The following is a 26,281-nucleotide window of genomic DNA, read 5'->3' on the forward strand; positions in this document are numbered from 1 at the left end:
TTGTTAGTTTCTAAGGTGCCACAAGTGCTCCTGTTCTTTTTGCTGATACAGACTAACACGGCTACCACTCTGAAGTCAATGGGAGTCTTTCTATTGGTTTCATTGTGCTCTGGTCCAGATCGTCAACGTATTTAGATGGCGAACTCCCTATCGAATCACTTGCAATTAGGCACCTCAATACCACTGAGAATCTGTGACTTGGTTTCCTCTTTATCATCATACCTGTCCACCCATGGCACTGTGAAGCCCAATCAATTAGTGCCTGGGAAGCCCTTTGGATACTTGTATGGATGGTGCTGCATAAGTGCCACGTATCTCTATGTACCACACGTAAATGAGAAAGGTGCCCCTCATGGGTCGACTCTGTGATCCCTACCCAGGTTGCACAAGTCCAATGGGTTTATACACATAAGGAAGTGCTGCTCAGCAGGAGCAAGGGTTGCCTGTAAAAGGGGGATAATATCACTTCCCAACCTCAGGAGGGTTATGTGAGCATAGTGCATTAAAGATTGTGAGGTGCTCCAATACTACAGAAGTGGGGGTCCCGTGAGTACTGTAGGTGGATTGCTGTGTATAGTGCTCTCTGCTGTAAAGCTCCCAGCACCTTCAGCCATTGTGCTTTGCTGTCTTCCCTGTCTCATACCTACATCACTTTGTGACATCAGAAGTGCTCTTCTGGTGACAAATGGGAGCTGTATGAAGGGACCACAGAGGCACTAAGTAAACATCAAAGGGGCTTTGATCTGCATGGCTCTGTAGAATGGGGGAGCCCCCAAAGGCTCATGGTACCTTAATTTTCTCCACCGTGGCGCAGGAGAATTTCTTTGAAGAATGAGGGCTTTTTGCTGTGCGGTGAAATAGACACATGGGGAGAAATGCACACGCACACACACACACACACACACACAACACAGTTCTGGAAAATCCATGCTCAGATGTGCTTCTCTGCTTTTTACTGATAGTCAGTAACCCCCTGTAAGAAATTGAGGGATCAAAGCAACAGGCTGCCTGGGGCCTTGGCATTGAGCCGCTGTGAGGGCCAGCTGTTTGTTTTGAAAGGGCAAGAAGCCTCAAGTCAGGTTTATCTCTCCTTCAAGGCCTCACATTGCATTTTATCACACGGTTTGCGGAGTGAAAGGGATTAAGAGGCCGAGTCCTCATCACTGCTGCACGTTATGGAAGGGCAGAGACACGTGGTACATTGCACCCAGCGTAGAGATAGTGTGAGAGGCAAACACCTGAGAGATGGGAAGCGGAGGGAATGGTTTTCCCATCAGGGACGGGACGCTCAGACCCTTCTCTGGAGAAGCTATTCAATCTGCTTTCCCTGGCCGCTTCCTTCTTCCACAGGAGACCTCTGCCTCGACGACCCCTTTGCATTGCACTGACGGCGGGGTCGGCGGGTGACACCCCCTTTGCCCTGTCCTGCCCACCGTGGGCACCTTTGCCTCTCTCCTGGCTGGCCTGCCAGCTAACGAGGTTGTTGCTCTTTCACTTTTAGAACTGGGTCTCCCGAGAAGAGGATGCTGCCTGGTCCTGGGGTTCATGTACAAGGAGAAGTATCGGCGAATGACTGAAGGTAAGTGACTGCCCCACATGCCACAGGGACTCTCCCCACAACCCCTCACTTCTTGCACCTCCCACCTCTGCCAACTTTCTTTGACAGCTTCTACTTCTCCCCATCTCTTCCCCTCTCCCCCACATTATTATCCCCTCCTCTCCCTTTATTCCCCTTTCCCCGACACGTCTTCTCCCCCCCGCAACCCCTTCTTTTATCAACCCTTCCCCACGCAAGTTTCTAGATGAGGGATACAAATGCTTTCTGCTGTGCATGTTGCTATGCATACAGGGAAAATCCTTGTCCCCTCCTCAGTGATGGCAAAGATTCCTGACGGCAGCAGAACCAGAGCCCCTTCATGACCCAGTGCAGGAGGGCAGAGGGCGGACCAGTAGAGGAGTAGGTCTTCCACTCCACAGTTCTACTGGTTGTGCTCTCCGCCCCATGGGGAGGACATGCAGGTGCCACATGGGCTGGTGGAGTTCTGAGATTGCAGAAGCAGAAACCAGATGGTTTGCTGCCATTCCACATAGAGCTTGTGAATAACAGATTTTTCAGTCCCCTGGCAATTCCAAAAAATCAGGGGAGGGGGCAATCATTTCAGAGGGAACTGAAAACAATTTTTTAATTTTTTTGTGGCAAAACAAAAGTCAAACAAAATATATTTTTCAGGTTGAATGAAACATTTCATTTCAATTTTGACCATTTTTCATTCCTTTTAAAAATAAAATTAAAGAAAGTCACTTGGAACAGAAAAATTAAAACATTTCATTTTTAATATGTCAAAACAAAATGTTTTGACTTTTTTGGAATTTGTTAAGGTTTTTTTTCTGACAGAAACAATTTGGCAGACCAACATGAATTTGTGAAATGTTTTGGTGTTGCCGAATCTGCATTCTTCATTGAAAAATGCTTTGCCCAGTTTTAGTTGCACAGCCAAATGTGGGGAATTACTCATGGACACTTACTTTGGCCAGATCCAAGAGATTTGGCTACACACTGGCATTAGGATTCATTAGATTGTGTCTTCTGAAACCCAAACTGTGACGATCCTTAGCCCTTACTAAGCCTTACACGTGTTTTGAGTCCATCAAGGGCCTGAGCCAGTGCTGACAATGACAAAGCTTATACTGATTTCCGTGGTTCAAGATTTGTTTTCTGATGTGGCAATCCAGTCTAGTAGTGAGACTAGGAAAGCGTGAAATGAGTTCTAGTCCCAACTCTACCACTTACTCACTATAACCTTGGGCATGTCACTTTACATCTCTATGCCTCAGTTTCCTATCTGTAAAAGGGCTGCACCAATTAATCATCGTGTGTAAAAAGTACTTCCCTTGTGGAAAAGACAATAAGTGTGCTTAGTATTTTTATTTTATTCATACATCCCATTCCTGGAAGAGTCCTGTGCATAAGATGGCTGCTCTTCTGGGTAGCATAAGGACTTCTGACTCAGGAGAGCTGGGTTCAGATGACCCTGGGCAAATCATTTAGGATGCAATTTTCAAAAATGCCTGAATCCCATTTTCAAAAGCACCAGGCTAAGTTTCATTGAAAGTCAATGAAATTTAGGATCCAAGGCCCAGATCTTCAAAGGTATATAAATGCCTAACTCCTGTGGAAATCATAGGGGAGCTAGGCACCAAACCTGGTCTGGTGCTTTAGAAAATCCCACCCATCTGCATCTGGAGGCATCTAAATACCTTTGAAAATCTGATTCTTTGTGCCTCAGTTCCTCATCTTAAATTGGGGCTAATATTGCCTCCCAGTGAGGATGGCTTCTTTAATACATGCGAGGTGCTTGCACACTGCAAGAACCTAGAGAGAAGTGCAAAGTGTTGTTGTATATTCCATCCATCTCCAACGTGCTGTTCTAGCAATGCTTAATCCATCCAAAAATGATGAATAATTATGAGTAGAAATAATTAAATAATAAAAAATATTTACACTCAAAAGTGTGACCATCCCTATTTCTGGCAGCTTCCGCGCTTGAGTTGTTTGTGAAGCACCCTCTGTGATTTATGCCAGGTCAGAGAATCAACAGAGAGGGATTAAGGTTCCTAAAGCAGCACCAAACAGGAGATTCGTGTCAAGTGCACAGCAAGGAGAGTTTGGCCATAGCAGGATTACTGCTAGGGAAGGGATGGAACGGCTTGGGTTGAACAAGAACTGACCCAAATCCTCAACCTGCTAACTTGTGTGAAAATGACAAATTGCCTTGTCTTCACTAGGATTTTACCTTGTGTTAGTTACTGTGTGTTAGCTAACACCTTTTTCCCTAGTGAAGACGCACCCTAGGGGCATACTCTATGGGCATAAGGGTGGCAGAATCCGGAGCTTAGTTTGCCTGATTTCTACAATATTTTCATGCCACTTGGCCTTTCATACTAGTGTCTGGAACCAGAATCAGCAGTATAGAAACATTCTGAGAAGTATTTGAGGTACAGCGGGAGCGCTCGGGAATCTCCTGGGAGAACCTGATCCTGCATGATCAATAGTCCTCTGGATAAGCATCCAACTTCCAGAGAATTCCAGTTATGTTTCTCCCTAAGCAGCTAGCTAATTTCGGCCTCAATGTGGATTTATGTTAGACTAAGAAAAGAGAAATGTGAAAGAACAAAAATAAACTCTTTGAGAGAGGGAGAGAGAGAGCACAGCGTGTTTGTCTCATTCTGCACAGGCAAATAGTTACCAATGTTTGCAGACAATAGGCTCCTTAGATTTAAAGATGCAGTAAAATAAAAACAAAGTCATAGGCTTTCCATAGCTACATACTCCACCATTGATCTATTTGTACTGAAAATGGTCCTGGATGAAAATTCCAGACCCAAACACCCCTAAACTTTGGTGAGTTCCAGATCCAAACTTTGCAGCTGGTTCCCATCTCTAATCTGAACCAAAGTGGACTTCTGAGATCTGGTCATCTTTACTAGAGCAGCTGGTACTTACTTCACTGGTCTCCAATTCTGATAGCTTGAGCCAGACTCTTTGGACCAAATACACCATAGGGATACATCGAGAGATGCTTTCCCTTTTGAATTTTGCCAAATGAAATATCTTCCTCTTTATTGCATTAGAACGCTAATGAATAGCCCTATCAATAATTATGGGGTGTCCAAAGGAATTAAAAACAGACACAGACAATGGAGCAATCTGCTAATTATGCTTCATGGGGTCTCCATCATTGTGGAAATGGGTAATTACATCCATCACTAGAACCATGCTGGCTCCTAACGATAATGCTTTGAAAGTGCAGCTGTAGTCAGAAAAATGTAGCCTTGCCTACACACAACAGTTGTATCACTGTAACAAGGCTCATAGGGGTACAATGCCCCCTAGTGTGCTCACAGTTATAAAAGTGCTTATACTCGTGTAGTTCATCCTGTGCAGGATGGGTATAAGTGCTACTGGCATAGATACTTTTATATTGGAATAACTGTGTCTACACTAGGGGTTGTACCAATATAACTAAATCAGTAAAAAAAAATTACAACTCTAACTGATATAGTTATACCAGTACAAAATCTGCAGGTAGATCGGGTTTTACTCCTCCTTCCCCTACGTCCGCTCTAGAATGAGTATCCTAAGGACTTGTCTAGACTAGAGTATTAATAGTGTTATAGCACCTGTTAATTGATTGTCAGGTAACACATGTTAATTAACATGATTGTAAATATGAATGTAGATGCTTCTGAGATGTTTGTTCCCATCTGACACTCTAGAGTGTCCATGAACACACATTTGAGGAGTGTCTACATTAGCATTTCTAATTTTGTTAGTTAGCATGTGTTAACTGGCAATCAGTTAACACATGTTACAAAAGCTCCAGTCTAGACAAGGCCTTGGTGTCCCCCAGGAAAAGCTGGGAGCTGCAACCCAACGTCTGGCATTACAGAATCGAGTTTCAGTGCTCCTAACCCTGGCGGATCAAGGGCTCTGAGACACAGGGCAGAAGAGAATCCAGCTCTCTGCCTCCGGCTATGTCAGACCTGCAAAGCTTATGTCAATAAAAGCCTGGCTGAGTTGGATACAACTCAAAGGCGTATGGGGAGCATGAGAAGGTGCCATTCTTACACAGTCACTTTCTGATCGTCCCCACACTCTGATTAATGATCGGGTGTTCTTTGTGCCTGGATCACTAGGTGGCATGTGGCTCTGAGTTGTAGTGGGGAATTAAGCCGGTGACAGTTGTAGTCAGAGGGAGAGCGCTGAGCTATCTGTAGTGACGGCCTTGCAATAAAGAAGCGTTAGAGTTAATCCTCTACCATCTGTCTTCATTCTGTTAATAACTCACTCAGTCAAACACTGCAGACTGTTTGTTAACATTCAGAAACAGATACATAATCAAGAGGAATGTGCCATTTAGTCATTAAGGGCCAGATCCTTTCTCCGGCAGAACTCCCCGTTGGCTTCAGTGGAGGTTCTTCCCGAGCAGGGACTCGGGGCAGCATTTCCAATCTTGAGCGCATAAAGCCAAGCACCTAAGCCATTGTATAGCATCCAACTGAATGCCCTGCAGCTCACAGGTTCTGTGCTCTTGCAGCTTGTATTGACTTCAGGCCACTTACTTAGGAGCCATGATATGGACATAGATGGCTGATGTTAGGGTCCCATGTTTCAAAATTTTGGCTTAGGTAATAAGCTCCAGATCTGCCCTAAAATTAGACAAACTGAATCCTCTCTCTCTGTTCAGTCCAACCCTCTTCCAAAGCCAAAGTTCTATAGTAATTCCCCAATTCCAGCAATGAGGGAGCCCTTCAACCCAATGGCTGGTACGTGAGACCCCCTCCTTGGTTATGCCAGCAACTTATTCCCACATCAGCCTGGCATTATTCCCAACTGCCCCCTCCCTGTACTTTCCTTCCATTCACTCCTCGCTGGTCAAAAGCAGAAATTCAGGAGTGTTTTCCGCTCCCACTCTCTCTTCTCCTGCTTTTGTCATCTTGCCAGATCTATACTGAGTCATTAGTGGTCGTCGCTGCAACAATCATGGCATTTTTTGGCTGCCATTCATAAAGTGACTAGCGGGAGCTATTAAGCACTAGGAAGTGTCAGCCTACTCCTCCGCCACCTGTTCCGTCAAGCCGCCGGCTGCTAGATGGTGCCCGGGACTGCTTCCCATTTGCAGGAGAATGCGTATGCCATGCTCACTCTCCTGGCTTTCCTGTCTCATGCTCTGGTCAAGCCTTCTGCAGAGGGAGGCCTGTACGCTCCCTTCCGTAGTAGGGAGGGAAACACGGCTGCAGAAAGGCAGGCCAGGGCCCTGCAGAGGGCAGTGGCAGCTGTGTGGAACCCTCCCCATGCTGTGAAGCTGCCGGCACCCCCTCGGCAGAACACTCTGTGCAGCTGACAGGCCTGGTGGTAAAAGGAGACATGGCCGGGGAGAGAGGCTGCTAGTAAGTCAAGGAAGAGCTGGTCAGTGCAGCATGTTCCCCTGCCTGTGCAGATTGATTTCCATGAAACAAAGGTGCACATAGTAGGATGGAATACTGCTGCTCCGTGCCTTGCTAGCCCCATCTCTAGTCAGGGCAAAACCTAACCATTTTGCCAAGGGTTACGCAGCAAGTCAGGGGCAGAACCGGACTAGAATCCAGCTCTCTGGACCCCATGCCAAGGCTTTGCCATGTTGCTGTACAGTTCCCTATGAATCAGTGACTTCTAGTTAGAATATCCACTAGCACATCACTGGTGATCCCACCGCAGAGGTATTTACATTAGGTGCACAGGTCTCCAGCAGCTTTCTTCCCCCTGCATGAAAGCCATGTAAAACTTGGTTTAAATAGCATCTTCTACACGTACGGTATCTGAATGCACTATACAGAGCACGGAGTTAAACCGGGGCATTGCAGCCAGAGGCAGTCATTATGTGCTGACCAGTAGTTCCCATGTAGCAATGTACACTGCACCCTGTTTTACTGAGAGAATGAGGCCTATCAAATATTACCCACTAGCAAACATGTAAAGCAAGCTCTCATACTGAGGGTGTCATAGCCTACCAGAAGGGATTGTCACTAAAGACCACTCAGATATCATGGGGCTACCGGTCAGATCTACAAGTGGGTAACTAGTGATGGGAAAATCTCCAAAGATTGTGGGGTGTCAAGCACCCAGAAGGTTTAACTCATTATCTGAAGTCAATAAAACTCTCTCAGTTTGCCAAGATGGGGTAGATACCCAACCCATACCACCTGGCTCATGAGATCTGGAGTTCTTTCAGCAGGCCCCATGAAGTACAGAGCTGGGAATCCCAGACTAGCATTTGCAGTTGGTTCCAGCTGGCCAACTACATTTAGGAATGGAGCAACTGATTTACTGGGGTACAGATTTCTGGGATTATTGGTCCCCCAAGAGAAACCAATAGAGAAACTGGCAGAAACCTATTGAAGGTTTGTAATGGCATCTACTGGCATTTCTAGCAGAATGAAAATAAAAACCGATTGGGAAAAGCAGTTAGCAGAATGCAGAGTGTGATTGCATGTGATTTTCGACATGGAAAGAGCGGCAACTTCAGGCTCAGCTAGAGTTTTGGGTGAAGCTTCAGTGTGGGGGGAGGATCTCATTTTAACTGAACTCCCCGCCCCAGCTGAATGCACACTGATGTTCCAGTGTAAATCTCTTGTCCTCTGTTCGCTGAGGACAATGAAGAGAGTGGTGGGGAGCAATCTGCTGTTGGCACGTGTGTGTCTTTTCAATCTGTCTCCGATGTTTTCTGGGAGCTTGTCTAAGGGGTTCAGATAACTAGGAGAGGGAGAGCCAGGGAAATAAACAAATTAAATGCCTCCTGGAGCCCTTTCTGGAGATAACCTCGTTTCGTGGCATTTCAGTGGCTGGATGATGTGCCGTGAGAAGACCACACTTTCTCATTTCCAACATTCTTACTGGAAGCTCCCAAACATGGCAAAAGAAGACCTGTGAAAGAAAAAAAAAGAGAGACACATCCTTAGACATTTGGGTTTCTGGGGAGATGCAATGAGGTAAATTTCCACCCCTGCTAACCCAGGAAAATAGCTAGAAATCGGGACCCCACATACAAATTCATTTTGTGGTCTCACATCTTCATCTTAATTAAATATCTAGACCTCTTGAGATCCCTTCCAGTCTTACGATTCTATGATTCTAATTTTGGCTTTTTCAAGTCAGGGTGAGTGCAGGGCTCGAATAGCAGATGTGACTACAGGGCAGGATTGAGGTGCACTGGCAGAACTGAGGGAGGGCATGGGATGGGAATAGCAAAGGGGCTGCAGATCGGGACTGAGGTGCATTCGCACCATTGCATGCTGGTCCAGAATTTTAATAGCAGAGGGGATGGCAGATTAGGAATGAGGTACATTGGGCAGAGCTGAGTGAGTGCCCAGGACTTAGAATAGCAGTGGGGATTATAGGTCAGGACTGAGGTGCACTGACAGACACCAGGACTGGAATAGCAGGGGATAGTACTGCTCAGAATGAAAGGAACATTGGCCAAGCTGCTCAGGATAGGAATAACAAGTCTGCTTCAGTTCAGGATGGACATGCATAGACATGGATGTGCAAGCGCCTGGGAATAGCAGAGCTGTTACAGATGAGAATGGAGATTGCCTGCCAGAAATGTGCAGCTGCCCCTGCTGCTCCCGTTTCTGGCTGGCATTATCAGCTCCACACTTTCATGAGCACCAAATCCACACAATGTGTCTAGATTTGCTATTTTTTTTAAGTGCATCATTCTGAACTCCTGCGTGTCTCCAGTTTGCAGATAAGATTCAGATCCACAGCGGAAAGAAAAAGAAGGAAAAAAACCGAATTGTGCACGCAGATGAAAGCTGTTTTTATGGTTTATAATTATCTCATACCAGTCGTCAGAATAATTATAACTCCTGCGTATTAATAATTGAATTGGAATCTCAGCCTGCACCATAGATCACAGAACGGAAAGAAAGCTCATAATGCACCTTGGTCTAAATTGAACAATTGGTAAAATAGTAAAAAGTCATTATTCCCCCTCCCTGATGCTGGAATTAGTGAGATATTAGTGCAATTAGTTGATTCTTCCATTTGAGGCTTCCATCATTTTATTTCTAATTTAGAATAAATATAAAAGCCCACTTGTGCTGCTGAGCAGATTATCTGTCCTGCTTAAGGGTAGCTAATATGGTGGCTGTCATCAAAGAGAGATACAGCTTACTCGTTTTCATTTGTTTCCCTGTTAATTTGGTATCTTTTTCTCTATGTACTTTTTTTTTAATTAAAAACTTGTAAAGGAAGTAAATGCACAAGAGAGACCAAAAGAGAGACGGAAGTGAATGGGAGCTTTATAGATCCAGAGTTTATCATAAGCCAAAGTAACCTGAAGTCAAGGTTGCTCAACTGCACAAAGCAATAAAAGGAAAACGCTATTCAGAGATCATTTAAAGGGCCAAGTGGCTTGTCAATGAAAGGTTGCTCTATTGGACTGGTGCTTAATAGCTTCTCAAACAATCTGCAGCTCTTGCAGGAATGAAGGTTGCAGATAGCTTTGCAGCTCCACTCTGTGCAGGGAGAGGGATGTTTGTGCCTGTTGAAGCTGGGACGTTCCAGTGTCAAGGACAAGAAGGAGAGGCGAGATCAAGTGACAAGATTCTGATCCAGAATCCAACAGACCAAAGTCCAAAGGGGGTTGGCTCCAAAGAGATTTGGCTTGGCCCATTGTAAAAAAGCAACCTGGAAAACTTGGATCTACCTTTGGGTTCTGAGGGCACTCTGACCCAGGGTGTGGCTCAACCCATCAGTGGTTGGCTGGATTGATTATTACGGCTCGGACTTGCACTATGCAATAATTGCAATAAGTGTTTCCCAGCATTTGATTCCATCCCATTCTGCTTCCCTTTATTCCGCCATGTACCCTCGACTCTCGGCAGGGAGCTCTGCTGCCAGAAGGACAATCAAGTTGTGTTCTGTAAATTAAGGCATAAGTCGCCCATGGGGAAGTAAGCCGTTGGGAGAGGTGGATGATGTTGGGGAATTCTCAGCATGGTACAATCACAGTGTTCCTTTGTGAGGGCTAGAAGGTCCCTTCTGTGGCTTGGCCAGTCTCTCTCTGGTCTCAGGTCTCAGACACGTCCTGTCTGGCTGCCCCATGACACTGGGATTCTGAGGAGTCAGGAAAGGAACTTGCACTATTGGAGAGAATAGCTGGTTCAACCAGAAGGAGCTGGCTGTTGCTACACACCAACCCACGCGCTTCTCTGATTAGGCCACAAAGCAACTGGACACAACCCCTTCAACTTCAGCAGATGAACCTCTCACAGGGAAACATCCTGCTCTGATAACTGCTCTGGGACTCTCCCCCTCCACCTAATGTGCCACAATTTATACAGGCCACCAGCACCCGCCCTGGAAGGCAGCTACTCACCTCAAGAAATTATATGGCTTCATAGGGAGCATTGGCCTGAACTGGAGCCTTCTGAGCAGAATTCCATCCTGAAGAGAGGCAGTCTGGGTGGGAGTCCCAGCCCAAACCTCTTGGAGGGATGACCTCTGGACAATCAAACCCACAGCCTCTGCGATGCAAATCCCCCCAGCTCTAAGGGTCAGGCTGCTGGCCCCTAGGCACATGCCCCACAGCTGCAGGAACCTCAGTTCAGTCCAGTCATTGGGCACAACAGGGAAGAGTTGTCATTCATCACTAGTAATCTGAGTGTTGAAGGAATCAGAGCTTTCGTGTATCCTCTGCATTAAGAGCCACCAGGATCCACTGTGCTTGACCTGCTTTTAGATCTAATGGAACCTACCATGTCTGACAAAGAAGGGGCCCCACAGGAGCTGGTCTGGTCTCATACCTAAGCAGGTTAGTCATTCAGAACGTTCTTCATCCGTTTATGAAGGAGCAGGATCCGTGGTGCTCCGTCTGCTGACGGGGGGTGGGATTCCCTGCAAAAGCAATGGGAACCCTAGCACGCAATCTGCTTGGAGCCATATTGTTCACAATCCCTTCATTAGCTGATCTCCAAAGCCAGCAGCAGGGCACAGTGCGAACTTTGTCTATAAACCTTGCCACTATCATCAGCCAAAAAAGGTCTGCCTTCTCTGCAGCTTGGCAGCTTCGTGATGGGAGAGCTCGCTTTACCCCAAGCATTGTCGCTTTCATCTTGCCGAGAAGACACAATTGCAAGTGATTAGGAAAGGCATCTCCTGTATAAACTGTGCTGAGCCTTTTGTTCTTTATCCACCAAAGGCATTTGCAAGAGGAGAAGAAGCAGTAAGCGCCAGAGAAGTTGCTTAAGATGCATCCTCATCTGTGGGGGCCTCACTAAAACATCTCTGATGCGTCCCTTGCATGTTAGGCAAATGAGGCAGTGATGGAAGTTAAACCTGAGAACAAACAAACAAGCCTGTGTTTTGTCAAGTGTCAGGCAGACATTTTGCCTCTGTCAGGCCAGCTGGAAAGCTGGGTAAAAAGCAGGCACCTCACTGGAAAAACAGATGCTGCTTCTGAGCTAAGCTTAAACCAATTACACACACAACTTACCCATGTGCACTTGCAATATATGTGCTGATGTGGGAGAGAATGCATGTGTGCACCACTGCCATCTACTGGATAGAATTGGAACTGCTCCATTTTGTTTCATTGCGCCTATAATGTTATTAGCAAGGTAGGTAAAAGCAGTAGGGACCTGTGCTTTTTGGAGCAGAAGGATCTGAATTTTATCCCTGATGCTCCTGAAGAGTGGACATGGTGTGCAGTATAGTGACACCTGTAAAGTCCTAGGGGGGCTACAGAATTGTTACAATATTTATGAATTGTATACATTGATTTGAGTTTAGGTTCCTCCGAAAATACAGAAAAAGATAGTGAACTATCTCTTAAATAATGTAATAGAATTTGATCATTTCCCCGTAATCTTAGATCCACAAGTATATATACGATAACCTGTGATCATGCAGTTAAAGGCTGTAGGTAAAATTTTTAAAAGGGACTTAGGAAACTACATACTATTTACTGTAATGGGACTTAGACTTCTAAATCACTTAGGGCCAGATTTTTAAAGTGGGATTTTCCAAAGTGTTTAAGAATGGGACTTCCTTCACGCCTATCTGCATCTGAGGTGCCTAAATACCTTTTAAAATCTGGCCTCTAGTCACATCTGAAAATGGGAGTTAGGGTCCTGAGTCGCTTAGGTTATTCTGAAAGCTTTACCTTGTATCATAATGCATACAAAAAGGAGGCAGAGTTAAGGTTATGTGTTCCACCTTAACATTGACACTTCCTGACTTTTAAGTGTTTAACTGTCCTTAATATTGTGTTCTTGGGGCTTTGGGCATTTAATTTCCTAGTTTAAAAAAATGTATGGGAAAGGGAAAAGAAAAGTGTGAGCCCATTGTCAGACTAGCTACTCTTGGCACTGTAGGTTTATCACCAATACCCTGCTCCCAACCTACCTTCAGAATTATCCCCAAGAGCACGTTTATGGATTTCTCCTCTCCCTGAAGAGAGCTGTTGCGACGGACCTTAGCATCCTTTTGACATGTGGGGGGGATTCTACTTTTCCTCCTGTGTTTTTATGGGTACCAGGACAAAACATTTGCCAGCAGCTAATATATCATAAGCAGTGCAGGTCACTTCATTGACACAGTCTCTGCTAGACCAGAACCCAGCCATGCCGGTCTGTTTATACCATTAAGCCAGCTTCAAATGATGCCATAAATCCTCTAGCAAGTCCTCCGAGCATCAGTGATAGGACATTACTGTGCTCAAGCTCCCACTTCAGTTTCTTAATTTACCTTGAAGACATTGCTCCCAAGAAGGGAACTCCAGACTCTGGCTCATAAAGCTTATATATGCATGTGTGAGTGGGTGCATGTACCCTGTGAGAGACTGGGAAAGGACACACCAATTTCTCCAGAGTTTTGCAGGCCCCAGTGGGGACCAGCAATTGCATTGCAATGGAGATTTCCACAGGGTACTACAGCACTTGCAAACCTTCCCACCACAGCAAAAGAACTTCTAGCTTATGTCTGCCTGCATCTTGTATATATTCGCTATGGCCCATATCCTCCTCTGGTGTAAATCGGTGTCACTGAAGTCAATGGGTGTATGTATGTTCTCTCACACATACACGTAGAGATATACAGAGCAGATGGGATTGAAGTCACTGGAGCAATACCAGCTCGAGAGCTGCGCTCAGAGACACCCCCTTTCTAGTGATAAATAGCAGGTGGCTCATGGGCCAACTTAAGCAAATCTACCTTGCAGTTGTGGCCAGAAACTCACTGCAGAATTCACACATATACACTAATAGAGTAGGGGTCAGCCAAAGCTGGAGGAACAGCAGCACTGGCAACAGCCGCACCTCTTCCTCCTCCTCTTCTGGCCAAAACTATTCATGTCAAATTCAAGAAGAGCTTTGGATTGACCGGAACTACATTTTTCATCAAATAAAATGTTTGTCCAAAAACTTTGCCCAGCTCTAATTATAAGGATAAAATCCCTATATCTGGAGGTGCCCCAGGATTAAGTTGGAGAAGGCCACATGAGCACTTAGCTGGCAAGGGGGCAGACGTGTAAGAAATGTAAATGATAGGGAGCTGGTACATATGGGGATAGATGGAATAAACTTCACCCCTGTTCAGAGGTTCCCCTTCACCCCTGTTCCCTTGCATCCGAAGAAGTGGGTATTCACCCACGAAAGCTCATGCTGCAAAACGTCTGTTAGTCTATAAGGTGCCACAGGATTCTTTGCTGTTCCTGTTCAGAGGATCAACACATGCTTGTGCAGTAGTTAAGTCCTGTGCATACAGGTGAATTTAACCCACAGAGAGTAGCATTTAACTATAGTACAGCAATCCTGCCTCCAGTGCCCTATATGTGGGGGTGCGTCTATGTGCAGTATTTGATCATGTAGGTATATAATAATTCTATAAATATATTAATGGATCTAATACTGAAGCATATCAAGATTCATAACTTTTGATGACTTTTTCCCTTTGCAAAGACCTGGGTTTTATATAGATTGTGGGAGGAGGAGGGAAATGAAATATTCCATGACTAATAATTCTCATCAATATTCATAAAGGATGAGCTGCATGGCGCATGAGCCTCTAGCTTAAAAAAAAAGGAAGGAAGAAATTGATATTTTTAGAAGCAAATGCTAAATGAAATATTTAGGGTGAACTGGAAATCAACGTCCCTGGACTTCCTCACCTTCAGTTCAGACCAGGATGTGCAGAGGAACTTTGAAAGAGCCACAGCAGAGATTGAAAGTCTACTTGGAAGCAGAGAGGGCATTTTAGTTAGGGACGGGGTGTCGTGGTAGAGCTGGGACTGCTTTGCTGGAGGGGCTGGGCAGATCATTGTTGTTGTTAATTGTATTACCGGTGTGCCTAGTTTCCCCAACCCCCATTGTGCTGCGGGACACTGTCCAAACACACAGCTCCCCTGCCACCAAAGAATTTACCATCTGAACACCCAAGATAGGGAATGCAAACCAGAGGCAAAGTGGTTTGTCCCAGGTCACCAGCAGAGCCAGGATTAGAAGTGGGATAGCATAATTCCCAGTTTAGTTTCTTTCAGTCACAGGCTCCCTGGTCCCTGTAGCTAGACTAAACTTAGTGTCCCTGGACCAATACAGGTGAGCCTGGCCCAGCCAATTAAAGAGGCAGGGCTACACCTGGGCCTATAAAGGGCTGCTGATTGAGACAGGCTGGGCCTGGGGAGGGAAGACCACATTGGTGTGGTGCTAATTCCTGTGGTGGTTTCCCCTCAAGCAAGGGGGGGTGAGAGCTTGGGGAGATGCCCTGGGGCTGCTGTCTAGATAGGAAGCTGAACTGACCAGAAGTGGGAGCCTGCCAGAGGCTCCTGTGAAGGGTGGAGCTGGAACCTGAAGGTAAGGCGGGAGTGAGTGAGTGAGTGAAGACTGTTTGTTTTTGTTAAGAAAGTGACTGGGCCTGGCAGCTGAGCAGGAGCCCAGCCCATGACATTTACTTTCTAGCCTATGCTGCCTCTCCCACTACCCTCTTTCCACAAAACTCTTTCTGCTCCATTAATCCCCTTGGCAACTAGAACCCCATTTTGCCAAGGGTGATTCAAAAGCTGTAGGTCTGTAAAATGCCATGCACGTTGCTGGGTCCCCATTTGACTCTTTAGGTAAGGGCATGCAGGTGGCCCTCTCTGGTCCCCTTTCCATGTCATTAATCAGTGTCACAGCTGGTTAGGCAAGACTAGAGCCGACCAGTTGTTGGCTGGGAGATCTCTGAGGAAAGCCCAGATACTGGTATTTTAACATGAAATGTTTGTCCATCAGATTCAGCACTGAGCTAGTGCCCCAGGATGATACATGGCTTAGAGCTGATCAAATAAGAATCCCAAATAATGAAAGACCAATCAAATCCTGTCAGTTATCAGATAACTTATCTGCCAATAACTGTTTCCACTTTTTGTTCAGGTAGTCCAATAGAATGAATCAAATAAGCTACCCCCAATTTCTTTCCCCGTTGGTCAGTGAATACGTTATCAACAAACGTTTGGCTCCATTTTTTTGACCTGCTCTAGCAGTCACCTTCCACCTTTGTAAACTACCGGTACAATGTCCCCGGAGATGCTATTCTGGCAGAGTTGGGGCCGTGGTTTGTGTTGTGATGCAGGAGAGTCTGTGGCTGGCAGATGCTCAGCATGTTGTCATTGCGAAATGTTGTGCTGGGGATTGTGAAAATATCACCAGCCTTCTGAAGTTGCGTGAAGCAATTTAAGCCCTAGGAAACTAGCTAATCCCCAGATGCTATCTGATAGCTTGGAATAGAGGTGGCCCACTGTGCGGGAGTGCTGTACCAGATGGGGAGGATTGGTGGCCATGGAAGGCTGGGCAGTACAGGGCGATGTGGGAAAAACATATCCCACCCTGCCTCAAGTCCCCTCCGTCTCTCTTGCCTACTGTCTAGGCGTGACCAAATTCTCCTCCCTTTGGGTTCTCAATCTGCCTCACAGCCAGGGCATGTCACGAGGCCAGGCTGGGTGAATAGGGTATGGAGGCAGGGGGAAGGCTGGGCAGGCAGGACTGGAAATTGTGTGAGGCTCTGTGCCTGCTCTGAGCTAAGGCGGGGAGGGACAAAGACATTCTGGTGCTAAGCAGTGTGGCTAGATTGCTGAGGGGGCTGGGGAGTATGGAAGGAGCAAGGATGTGATTCTAAGAGGAGATGATTGTGTGGTTGGTGTTAGATTGGGGTACAGGAGATTATGAACTCTCCCACAGAGGTTCTGTCTGACTTTGGGCAAGAGAAACATGGTGAGAGGAAGGTCCAGATTTCAGAGAGATGTGAGCACCTGCCATTGGGGCCAGATCTCCTGATCTCTTAAAAATTGAGCCCTTAGTCTACCTGTGCCTCTGTTCCCATCCGGGGGGGGATAGTGACACTTCATTCCCTGAGTGTTAGGGAAGAGGATAATGTCACTCATGTCTGTGAGGTGCCCAGACAGTACGGCCAAGGCAGTTAGGTACGTATGTACATAGGCTGAAGGTTAAGAGGCAGCTCAATAGCCTGAGGTAGTCAAGACAAATGGGCTCCTAAGCGTTAAAGCTGCTGTGTTGGGGTTCGGAGTGTCCCAGGTGACACAGTGTTTCTGGTGGCAAAGGGGATGCCCAGAGAAAGATGTTCCCATTTTGTTGCCAAGAGCATTTCGCTTCAACGGATTCTGAGGCAATAAGGCATCAGTAATTTTGCCGCTCTACACGAGCTCTGGTGCAGCCGCTCCTGGAGTGGTGTGTGCAGCGCGGCTCCCCACAGTGTAGGGAAGATGTAGCAAAGCCAGAGAGAATACTAACAATGGCAACAGCAATGACACGAGGATTAGAGGGTAAGTCATACGAGGCGAGGCTGAGGGAGGTGAATGTATACAGTCTGGAGAAGGCTCAAGGGGAGACACGCTCCAAGTCTATAAATACCTGCAGCAGTAGAAATGAAGGGAAGGAATTATTCACGGTCTCAGAAGAAGAGAGGGCAAGGAACGATGGCCTGGAGTGAAGGAAGGAGTTTAAGTGGAGTGGGGCGGGGCGGGGGGAGGTGGGAGTTTGGAAGAGCCAAAGCTACTGAGGCCGTGGCATGAGCTCCCCATGGAGCTCATACCCCCAGCCCCGTGACACAACAGTGCTGGAGGTGCAGAGACTCTGGAGCTGATGTTAGTGAACAGCCCTGCAGGGTGCAGTGGGTCAGGCTAAGTGACCCATTTGGTCTGCACTGGCCCTGTCTATCTGCAGTGGCATCCTATTAAATCCGTTGAAGGATGTGGCTTTCAGAAATGTAATTACCTGGTGATTTGTTTGGAGAGAGACAGCATTGCCAACCCCAGAAATCAAGAGTCAGCCCCCAAAAATCCTGAGATTGGCCCAAACTCCATGAGTTTCTCCTTAAGAATTATAGGGCTGACTCAGCTCGAGGGAAGGCCATGATGCACACTGGGAGGTGTAAGCTGGCCTTGGCACCAGATCCAGAGAGGATGGGGATATAAACACCCAATGCCCACAAGGCATTGCAGCGGCATTTCTGAAATGAAATTTTCAGCTTTTGGCCATAGGTTTTCAGTTTTTACTTGATACTTTCAATGGAAATTTTTCTCACACATTTTTTTTATTTGTTATGCTTTTTTTGTCAATGTTTTCAGCAGGGGAAAAAAAAACTTTTTTCCAAGCCTCTCTAGGAGGGCAGCATTTCCACACATACTGCCCTGCCAGCATTGCTCACACCCATACAGGTGGAATTTCCTCTAGGGGTAAGTGGTGTCATTTAGATTCTCTGGCCTGTGCTGATTTTGGCCTCTGTTCTGAGTATGCCAATTAGTGTGAAGCATGGTGTTGAGTTTGTCACGTGGACCACGGGAAGTGTTAGTTTTGATGAATTTTTTGTTTAGGGGAAAAAAAACTGGGGAAAAGAGTTTTAAAAATGTCCCATTTCAACATCTTTGGAATGAAATGTTTTGACTTTTGATTTAGAAATGTATTTACAAAAAATGAAAGGTCAAAATCTAAAAAAAAATCTCTAATTAATCAAAACAAAATGTTTTGATCGACCTGAAACTATTTTTTTTTCTGGATTTTCATTTAGTAAAAAATGTTTGAGATTTTTTTCATCCTGATTCAGGATGCCAGAAAAAATTTAGAATCGTGAAATTATTCACAGATTGCAAAATCGCTTTCCTGTCCAGCTGTTTTATATAATGTTTGTATGGTACGTACACAGAGAGGCAGTGTGGCCCAGTCGATAATGCACTGCACTTGGACTCAGGGGACCTGGGTTGAATTCCTGGTTGTGCTATTGACTTGCTATGTAACCTTGGGTAAGTCTCTCTCCTCTGCCAGATCTATTTTGACTTGAAACTCTTTGGAGCTGGGACAGTCTCTTATTTGTGTATATGCAGCCCCTAGCACAATGGGGCCTTGTCCTCATTTGTGCTAATGTAATATAAATTACAACAATGCCCTTCACAGTAAGCTCAGCACGTTCAACTGGCCCCTTCTCTGAGCTGCAAAAAGTCCCCTCTTTCCTCCACACAGGTAGCATCAAGACCTAGTTTCATTGCCTGGCTCTGTCCGTCCTGGCATGCCTTTCGTATAAAACAGACCTAGAATTCCTCCGAAGGCTTCGTAAAACAGATGGGGTGGAATTTGGTCTTATGGCTTAACAACTAGTTCCCCTTGGATGGAAATATTTGCTTCCAGTGGGTGACAATGCTTTGAGCTCATAGCCTTAGGCTCTGGAGCTTATTGCTAGTCCTCTCTCCAATGAATAATACAGAGACAGGAATATCTCTGTGCATACATCTTCCATTCCTACTGGATAATTTAATGTTATCTTTGGGCATCCTGCTCCTGAGATGAAGAGATCACTTCAAACCTGCAGCCCCCAAGCATAGTCATTGGTTTCAAATGCCATTAAGTTTCATTATAACAAATAAACACTGCAATGACATTTATAAGTTACCGAAGAGCCCAGAAACACAAATATGAAGCAGATAAAGTGCATTTGATCAAAATAATTACTGCAGGCAATATCGAGCTTAGTCTGAGCTGGCAGCCGGGTGCCAAGTAATTTATAGGATTGCATAAGGCAAAAGTAGTGCACATTCCTTTTTTTAAATTTATTATGATGCTTATGTCTTTCCTCTGTGGCCAAAATAGGTTAGGTTAGCACCTTGCTGAAGGCAGCAAACCTTTGCTGAAGCCAAAAGCAGTGGCACCACCATCTGAAAATGCTACTAATGACTAGTGATGGGCCAAAACTGGGAATTCATAGCCTCATTCCCTTCTGCTTTCCAAGGAGGATTTGGTTCCTTGCATCATGGAATCATAGAATATTATGGTTGGAAGAGACCTCAGGAGGTCATCTAGTCCAACCCCCTGCACAAAGCAGGGCCAACCCCAACGAAATCATCCCAGCCAGGGCTTTATCAAGCCGGGCCTTAAAAACCTCTAAGGATGGAGATTCCACCACCTCCCTAAGTAACCCATTCTAGTGCTTCTCCACCCTCCTAGTGAAATAGTGTTTCTATTATCCAACCTACACCTCCCCCACTGCAACTTAGAATCATAGACTTTAAGGTCAGAAGGGACCATTATGATCATCTAGTCTGACCTCCTGCACAACTCAGGCCACAGTATCTCACCCACCCTCTCCTGTATCAAACCTATGTCTGAGCCACTGAAGTCCTCAAATTATGGTTTAAAGACTTCAAGGTGCAGAGAATCTTCCAGCAAATGACCCATGCCCCACGCTGCAGAGGAAGGTGGAAAAAAATCCCAGGGCCTCTGCCAATCTGCCCTGGAGGAAAATTCCTTCCCAACTCCAAATATGGCGATCAGCTAAACCCTGAGCATGTGGGCAAGACTCACCAGCCAGACACCCAGGAAAGAATTATCTGTACTAACTCAGATCCCACCCCATCTAACATCCCATCACAGGCCATTGGGCATATTTACCACTAATAGTCAAAGACCAATTAATTGCCAAAATTAGGCTATCACATCATACCATCCCCTCCATAAATTTATCAAGCTTAGTCTTGAAGCCAGATATGTCTTTTGCCCCCACTGCTCTCCTTGGAAGGCTGTTCCAGAACTTCACTCCTCTGATGGTTAGAAACCTTCATCTAATTTCAAGTCTAAACTTCCTGGTGTCCAGTTTATATCCATTTGTTCTTGTGTCCACATTGGTACTGAACTTAAATATTTCCTCTCCCTTCCTGATATTTATTCCTCTGATATATTTATAGAGAGCAATCATATCTCCCCTCAGCCTTCTTTAGCTTAGGCTAAACAAGCCAAGCTCTTTGAGTTTCCGTTCATAAGACAGGTTTTCCATTCCTCGGATCATCCTAGTAACCCTTCTCTGTACCTGTTCCAGTTTGAATTCATCCTTCTTAAGCATGGGAGACCAGAACTGCACACAGAACTTGAGACCATTGCTGCTTGTTCTGTCATCTGGCACCACTAAGAACAGCCTAGCTCCATCCTCTTTGGAACCCCCCTTCAAGTAGTTGAGGCTGCTATCAAATCCCCCATCACTCTTCTCTTCTGCAGACTAAACCCCACTTCCCTCAGCCTCACCTCTCATGTGCCCCAGCCCCCTAATCATTTTTGTTGCCCTCTTCTGGACTCTCTCCAATTTGTTCACATCCCTTCCATAGTGGGGAGACCAAAACTGGACACACTACTCCAGGTGTGGCTTCATCAGTGCCGAATAGAGGGGAATAATCACTTCCCTTGATTTGCTGGCAATGTTTCTACTAATACAGCCCAATATGCTATTGGCCTTGTTGGCAACAAGAGCACATTGACTCGTATCCAGCTTCCCATCCACTATAATCCCCAAGTCCTTTTCTACAGAACCGCTGCTTAGCCAGTCAGTCCCCAGTCTGTAGCAGTGCATGGGATTCTTACTTCCTAAGTGCAGTACTCTGCACTTGTCCTTGTTGGACCTCATCAGATTTCTTTTGGCCCAATCCTCCAATTTGTCTAGGTCACTCTGGACCCTATCCCTACCCTCCAGCATATCTACCTCTCCCCTCAGCTTAGTGTCATCTGCAAACTTGCTCGGGGTGCAATTAATCCCATCATCCAGCTCATTAATGAGGATGTTGAATAAAACTGGCCCCAGGACTGAAACCTGGGGCACTCCGCTTGATATCGGCTGCCAACTAGACATCGAGCCGTTGATCACTACCCATTGAGCCCGACAATCTAGACAGCTTTCTATCCAGCTTATAGTCCATTCATCCAATCCATACTTCTTTAACTTGCTGGCAAGAATACTGTGGGAGATCATATCAAAAGCTTTGCTAGAGTCAAGATATATCACATCCACCACTTTCCCCATATCCACAGAACCAGTTATCTCATCATAGAAGGCAATCAGGTTGGGCAGGCATGACTTGCCCTTGGTGAATCCATGTTGACTGTTCCTGATCACCTTCCTTTTCTCCAAATGCTTCAAAATGGATTCCTTGAGGACCTGCTCCATGATTTTGCTGGGGACTGAAGTGAGGCTGACCGGTCTGTAGTTCCCGGGTTCTCTTTCTTCCCTTTTTTTAAGTATGGGCACTATATTTGCCTTTTTCCAATCGTCCGGGACCTCCCCAGATCACCACGTAGCCTCAGGAAGGGATCCTGTCTCCTGGAAGTGCAGTCCTTTCCCTACTAATCAGGGCACTGGCCAAATGCCCCATTTTACTCCTCTGAGAAGAGGGAGGCAGACTGGCCTGGAGCTCCAGAGACCTGGGCCAGACTCCTGGTGTGGCTTTAAGCAAGTCCTTTCATGTGTCATAGGTTCCATGGTCAGAAGGGACCACTATGATCATCTAGTCTGACCTGCCATATAACACAGGCCAGAGCTTCCTAGAGCAGAGCTTTTAGGAAAACCTCCAATCTGGATTTAAAAAGTGTCCTGTCCTTTGGCTCCAAATGGAGCGATACCTCTATATCTCTGAGTCCGGGTGTAAAGATAACACCCATTAATGATTGACAGGTGTGGGGGGGGGATGAGAGCAACATAGGGACATGCTGTTTGAACCATAAACTTTAGTGATGCTCAGATAGGATCCCTGAACTTCACTCTGGGCAATTCAGAGTTGGAGTTGACATGTGCTGTGATTTCAGCATCCTTAGACAAGCCAGACCCTGCTGCTTTTCCCCAGGCAAAACCTGCTTTGATGTTAAGCACAAGTGAAGGCAGAATCAGGCCTGCTGACTTCAGAGAGCTCACTCTTGAGTGACACTGGTAAGGTAGAGAAAGAGGAGAGCCAGGCCCCCCTCCTCGCCTTGCAACTCCTAGCATTACCCAGGATTGGTACATTAAGCGTGGATGCTCAGCAATCTTTCTCTAGTGCAGCCATCTGTAACTCTTGTCAGGGAAATTGTTGGTCTCTTGCTTGAACAGTAAGTGAGCACAGACAGCTGTCCTGGAGGTACAGACCCAGCAGGCAGAAGGGTATAGGTGCCATGCCAGTATCTGCTCAACCAAAGAAAAGCCACACATCATATCATCCCCATACCGTCTGCTGCACAGGGATGGCTTCAGTGGTTTTGTGCATTTGCAAAAGTTCCAGCAGGGAAGCTGGAAAGTGAGACCAAGGTGAGAGAGGCTCCAGGGGCATTTGTAGCTGCAAAGCACTCACTATAGAAAGGGGTTGGGGGGGAGGCAAGCAAAATCCACTTATCTCGCTCAGACCCAGCAGACTCATGGGAGAGGCTTGTTCCCTCCAGAGCTGACAAAAGGGTTTGGAACCACCGCATGAAGAGGGAAGAGAAACAGAGTTGAGCTTTTCTTGCTTACAAGCTGGGATATAAGAGCAGGGGTGCTGCTTCTCCTCTCTGGGATTTGGAACCATACTCTCCACTTGTGTAACTCCATTGATGGACTTTGCACTGGGCTTGCCTGCTACTTATTTGTATTTCTGTTGCCCCTAGAGGCCCCAACTGAGATCAGGGCTCCATTATGCTGGGCGCTGCATACGCAGTGAGTAAGAGACAATCTGTGCCCCAAAAAACTTGTATACCGAGTAGCCAAAATAAATATTGCTCTCATTAAATACAGACAAGAAACTGGTGAAATCCCTTCCCCATGGAGATACAGGAGACATGGGAACTGACCTCCAATCTCCTGAGTCCTACTCTAATGTTTTAGGCCATTCCCATTCTTTACCACTAATTTGGCTTTGGATAATGCTATCTTGTTGATTCACCTTAGGTTGCTGCTCACCCAAACTTCTCATAGACATCCCTGTTTTTCCAGTTCTTGATACCATTATGGTGACAAGGGGTGTGCGCAGGAATTTTAATTTTACCACTGGGGGGCGGGCACTGGTGGGGATGCAGAACTCTTCCTGCTCCTGGGCTGTGGCGGAGACAGCTCCTCCAGCCCCGGGGCTGTGGTGGGGAGGGTGGAGCTCGCAGCCCTGGGCCTGGAGGAGTTCTGCTTTCCCCACTGATTACCCCTGCCTACCCCCCTCCCCCCACTCATGCCCCAGTGGTAACTTAATTTTAGGGTTTAAAAATGCATTATTCCAAAGAACAGCCTAAGCATGAAGCCCCACATTTAAAAAAAAAATCACCTATTTACAATCATTTCCACTTGGAAAAAACACAAAACAATAAAAATCGCCGGCCGAGCCCTGCTGCTGCAGGTCCGGGGTGGCGGCAGCAGGGCTCCAGCAGTGATTTATAGGGCCCAAGGCTCCCTGCAGCAGCCGGAGCCCAGGCCCTTTAAATCGCCGGCTGAGCCCCGCTGCCGCAGCTCTGGGGCTACCGTGCTATATGCGAACCCATGTTATATCGGGTCGTGTTACATCAGGATAGAGGTGTAATAGCAATTTGCTAATTCTCATGTTGCTTAACCCTCAAACCTAATGATTGTGTCTGTCTCTCCTCTCTCACTCACACACACGCGCGCGATTTAGAGCAATCTCACCCTACTCCTCAGTGTGGTTAAGCAGCAGGGTACTGCAGTGACTTCTCTGATAATAATATTTCATTGCCTTTATGCTGTGCTGTAACTAATCCCTTTAAGGTTCCACTAGAAACATGCTTGAAACTTTTGCAAACTATGGCCTCTCAAAATGTAAATACGTCAGCCAGGTTAGGTGTTGGATCCTCCTGCGTCAGCTCAAGAGGTAAGCACCTACACATCTGAGACAATCGCTGTTAGCAGGACAGGACTTATAATATACATTTCAGTAACTTCTGATTCCATCCGGCAGAAGGTGCAGTGATGCATCTTGTAGCCTTAGAGTGAGTTAAGACACTGGAGCATGACTTGAGTCTTAGGAGACCTGGGTTCTCTTTCAGCTCTGCCACAGACTTCCAACAAGTCACTTAGTCTCTCGGTGCCTCAGTTCCTCACCTGTACAATGGGGATAAGAGCCCTGCCCTCCCTCTCAGGAGCACTGTGAGGATACATTCAGGTGAGAGGTTCAGATACTATGGTGGTGATGGGGGCATAAAAATGTCCAAAATCTGGAACTTGTCATCTTCAGCCTTGTCTTTTATCTGGCACTTCCTGCTCTTCCATAGATGAAGTTCTTCTGGTATGATGCCATGCCAGAGTGGCTACACCACCCTGACTCCCAGGGATCGCATCCTTTGCTAGCAGTTTGAGTGCCACATCTCATCCAGGTTCAGGCCCTCAGAACTGGCTGTTAGCTAAGATGTTTAGGGATACAACCCCATGCTCTGGGTGTCCCTAGCCTCTGAATTCCAGAAGCTGGAGATGGCTGACAGGGGATTGATCACTCAATGATTGTTCTGTTCATCTGCTGTGAAGCACCTGGCTTTGTAAGACAGGATATTGGGCTAGATGGACCATTGGTCTGAGCCAGTATGGCCATTCTTATTTTCAGGAGTTGCCATCTGTCCCTTGAGAAAGGAACAGCCAGTTAGGGTTAGGTGCTCCAAAAGCCATAGGAAATGTTCCCTAGGGAAAACTGATGACACATCGATAGCCAGCCGTGTTTTAGAGGAAATATCAGGAACTTTTCCCACCCATCCATACAGACAGATGGACCTTTGGTCTGGCCCAGTATGGCCGTTCTTATGACAGCAGCCGATGGATTTGGGGCAGCCTATACTATTGATAAACCTTCCATCTTAAAGCCAAGGTCTCTGAGAGTTAAAGATCTAACATCTCTTAGATGAGCACTGCTGCTCAAGGGACTAGGAATGGGCTAAAGATGCTACAGAGCATTCTTTCAAATGCAGTCCCAGCTGATGGACATCTGTGTGCAATGAGTTAGGAAGAAGTCTCAGCCCAATTTCTAGCAGACTGATCTGCATGACCCTCAGTTGGGCCTTTGTTTCAGGCTCAGCAGAGGCACTGAATGGCGTCTGAAGAAAAAGGTACTCAGGGAAAAGTCACCCAAAGAGATGGGCACTCCAGGTCAGGATGGAGGCATATTGCCTGGGGAGTCCTAGGAGACTGTTCTCTGGGAAGCTTGCATCACAGCTGTTTTCATCTTGTGAATGTCGAGCATGCCCATTCCACCAGTGCGTGCTTCTTTTTTTTTTAAAGCCTCTGGCTATTATCTTAGGGGGGAAGGATAGGGGTTGGCATATGGATGTTTCCACTCCCAGATGTCTCTGAATGTCCTTGAGATGAGAAGGCCTTGCTCAGAGCTTCCAGGTACTGACTCATAAGCTAGAAACCCTTAAGATCAGGAAAGTGTCTGTAGCAGAAATGCAGAAGACCAACTTAACTGGAGTTATGGAAACAGCATCTGTTCTAACCCTAAGCTTCCAA

General features: G+C 46.3%; 1 protein-coding gene across 5 annotated transcripts in view; it reads left to right on the forward strand.

The window, feature by feature from the left end:
• Positions 1–26,281, forward strand: part of KIRREL3 (kirre like nephrin family adhesion molecule 3) — a 728,850-nt gene that overhangs the window by 419,039 nt on the left and 283,530 nt on the right. For all 5 annotated transcript variants that reach the window (XM_044997029.1, XM_044997031.1, XM_044997030.1 and 2 more), the window contains one exon: positions 1,502–1,579. In XM_044997029.1, the coding sequence (XP_044852964.1) occupies positions 1,502–1,579 (78 nt within the window). The remainder of the gene's footprint in view (positions 1–1,501; positions 1,580–26,281) is intronic.

The sequence above is a fragment of the Mauremys mutica genome, chromosome 22, assembly GCF_020497125.1.
Source record: "Mauremys mutica isolate MM-2020 ecotype Southern chromosome 22, ASM2049712v1, whole genome shotgun sequence".
Lineage (NCBI taxonomy): Eukaryota > Metazoa > Chordata > Testudines > Geoemydidae > Mauremys > Mauremys mutica.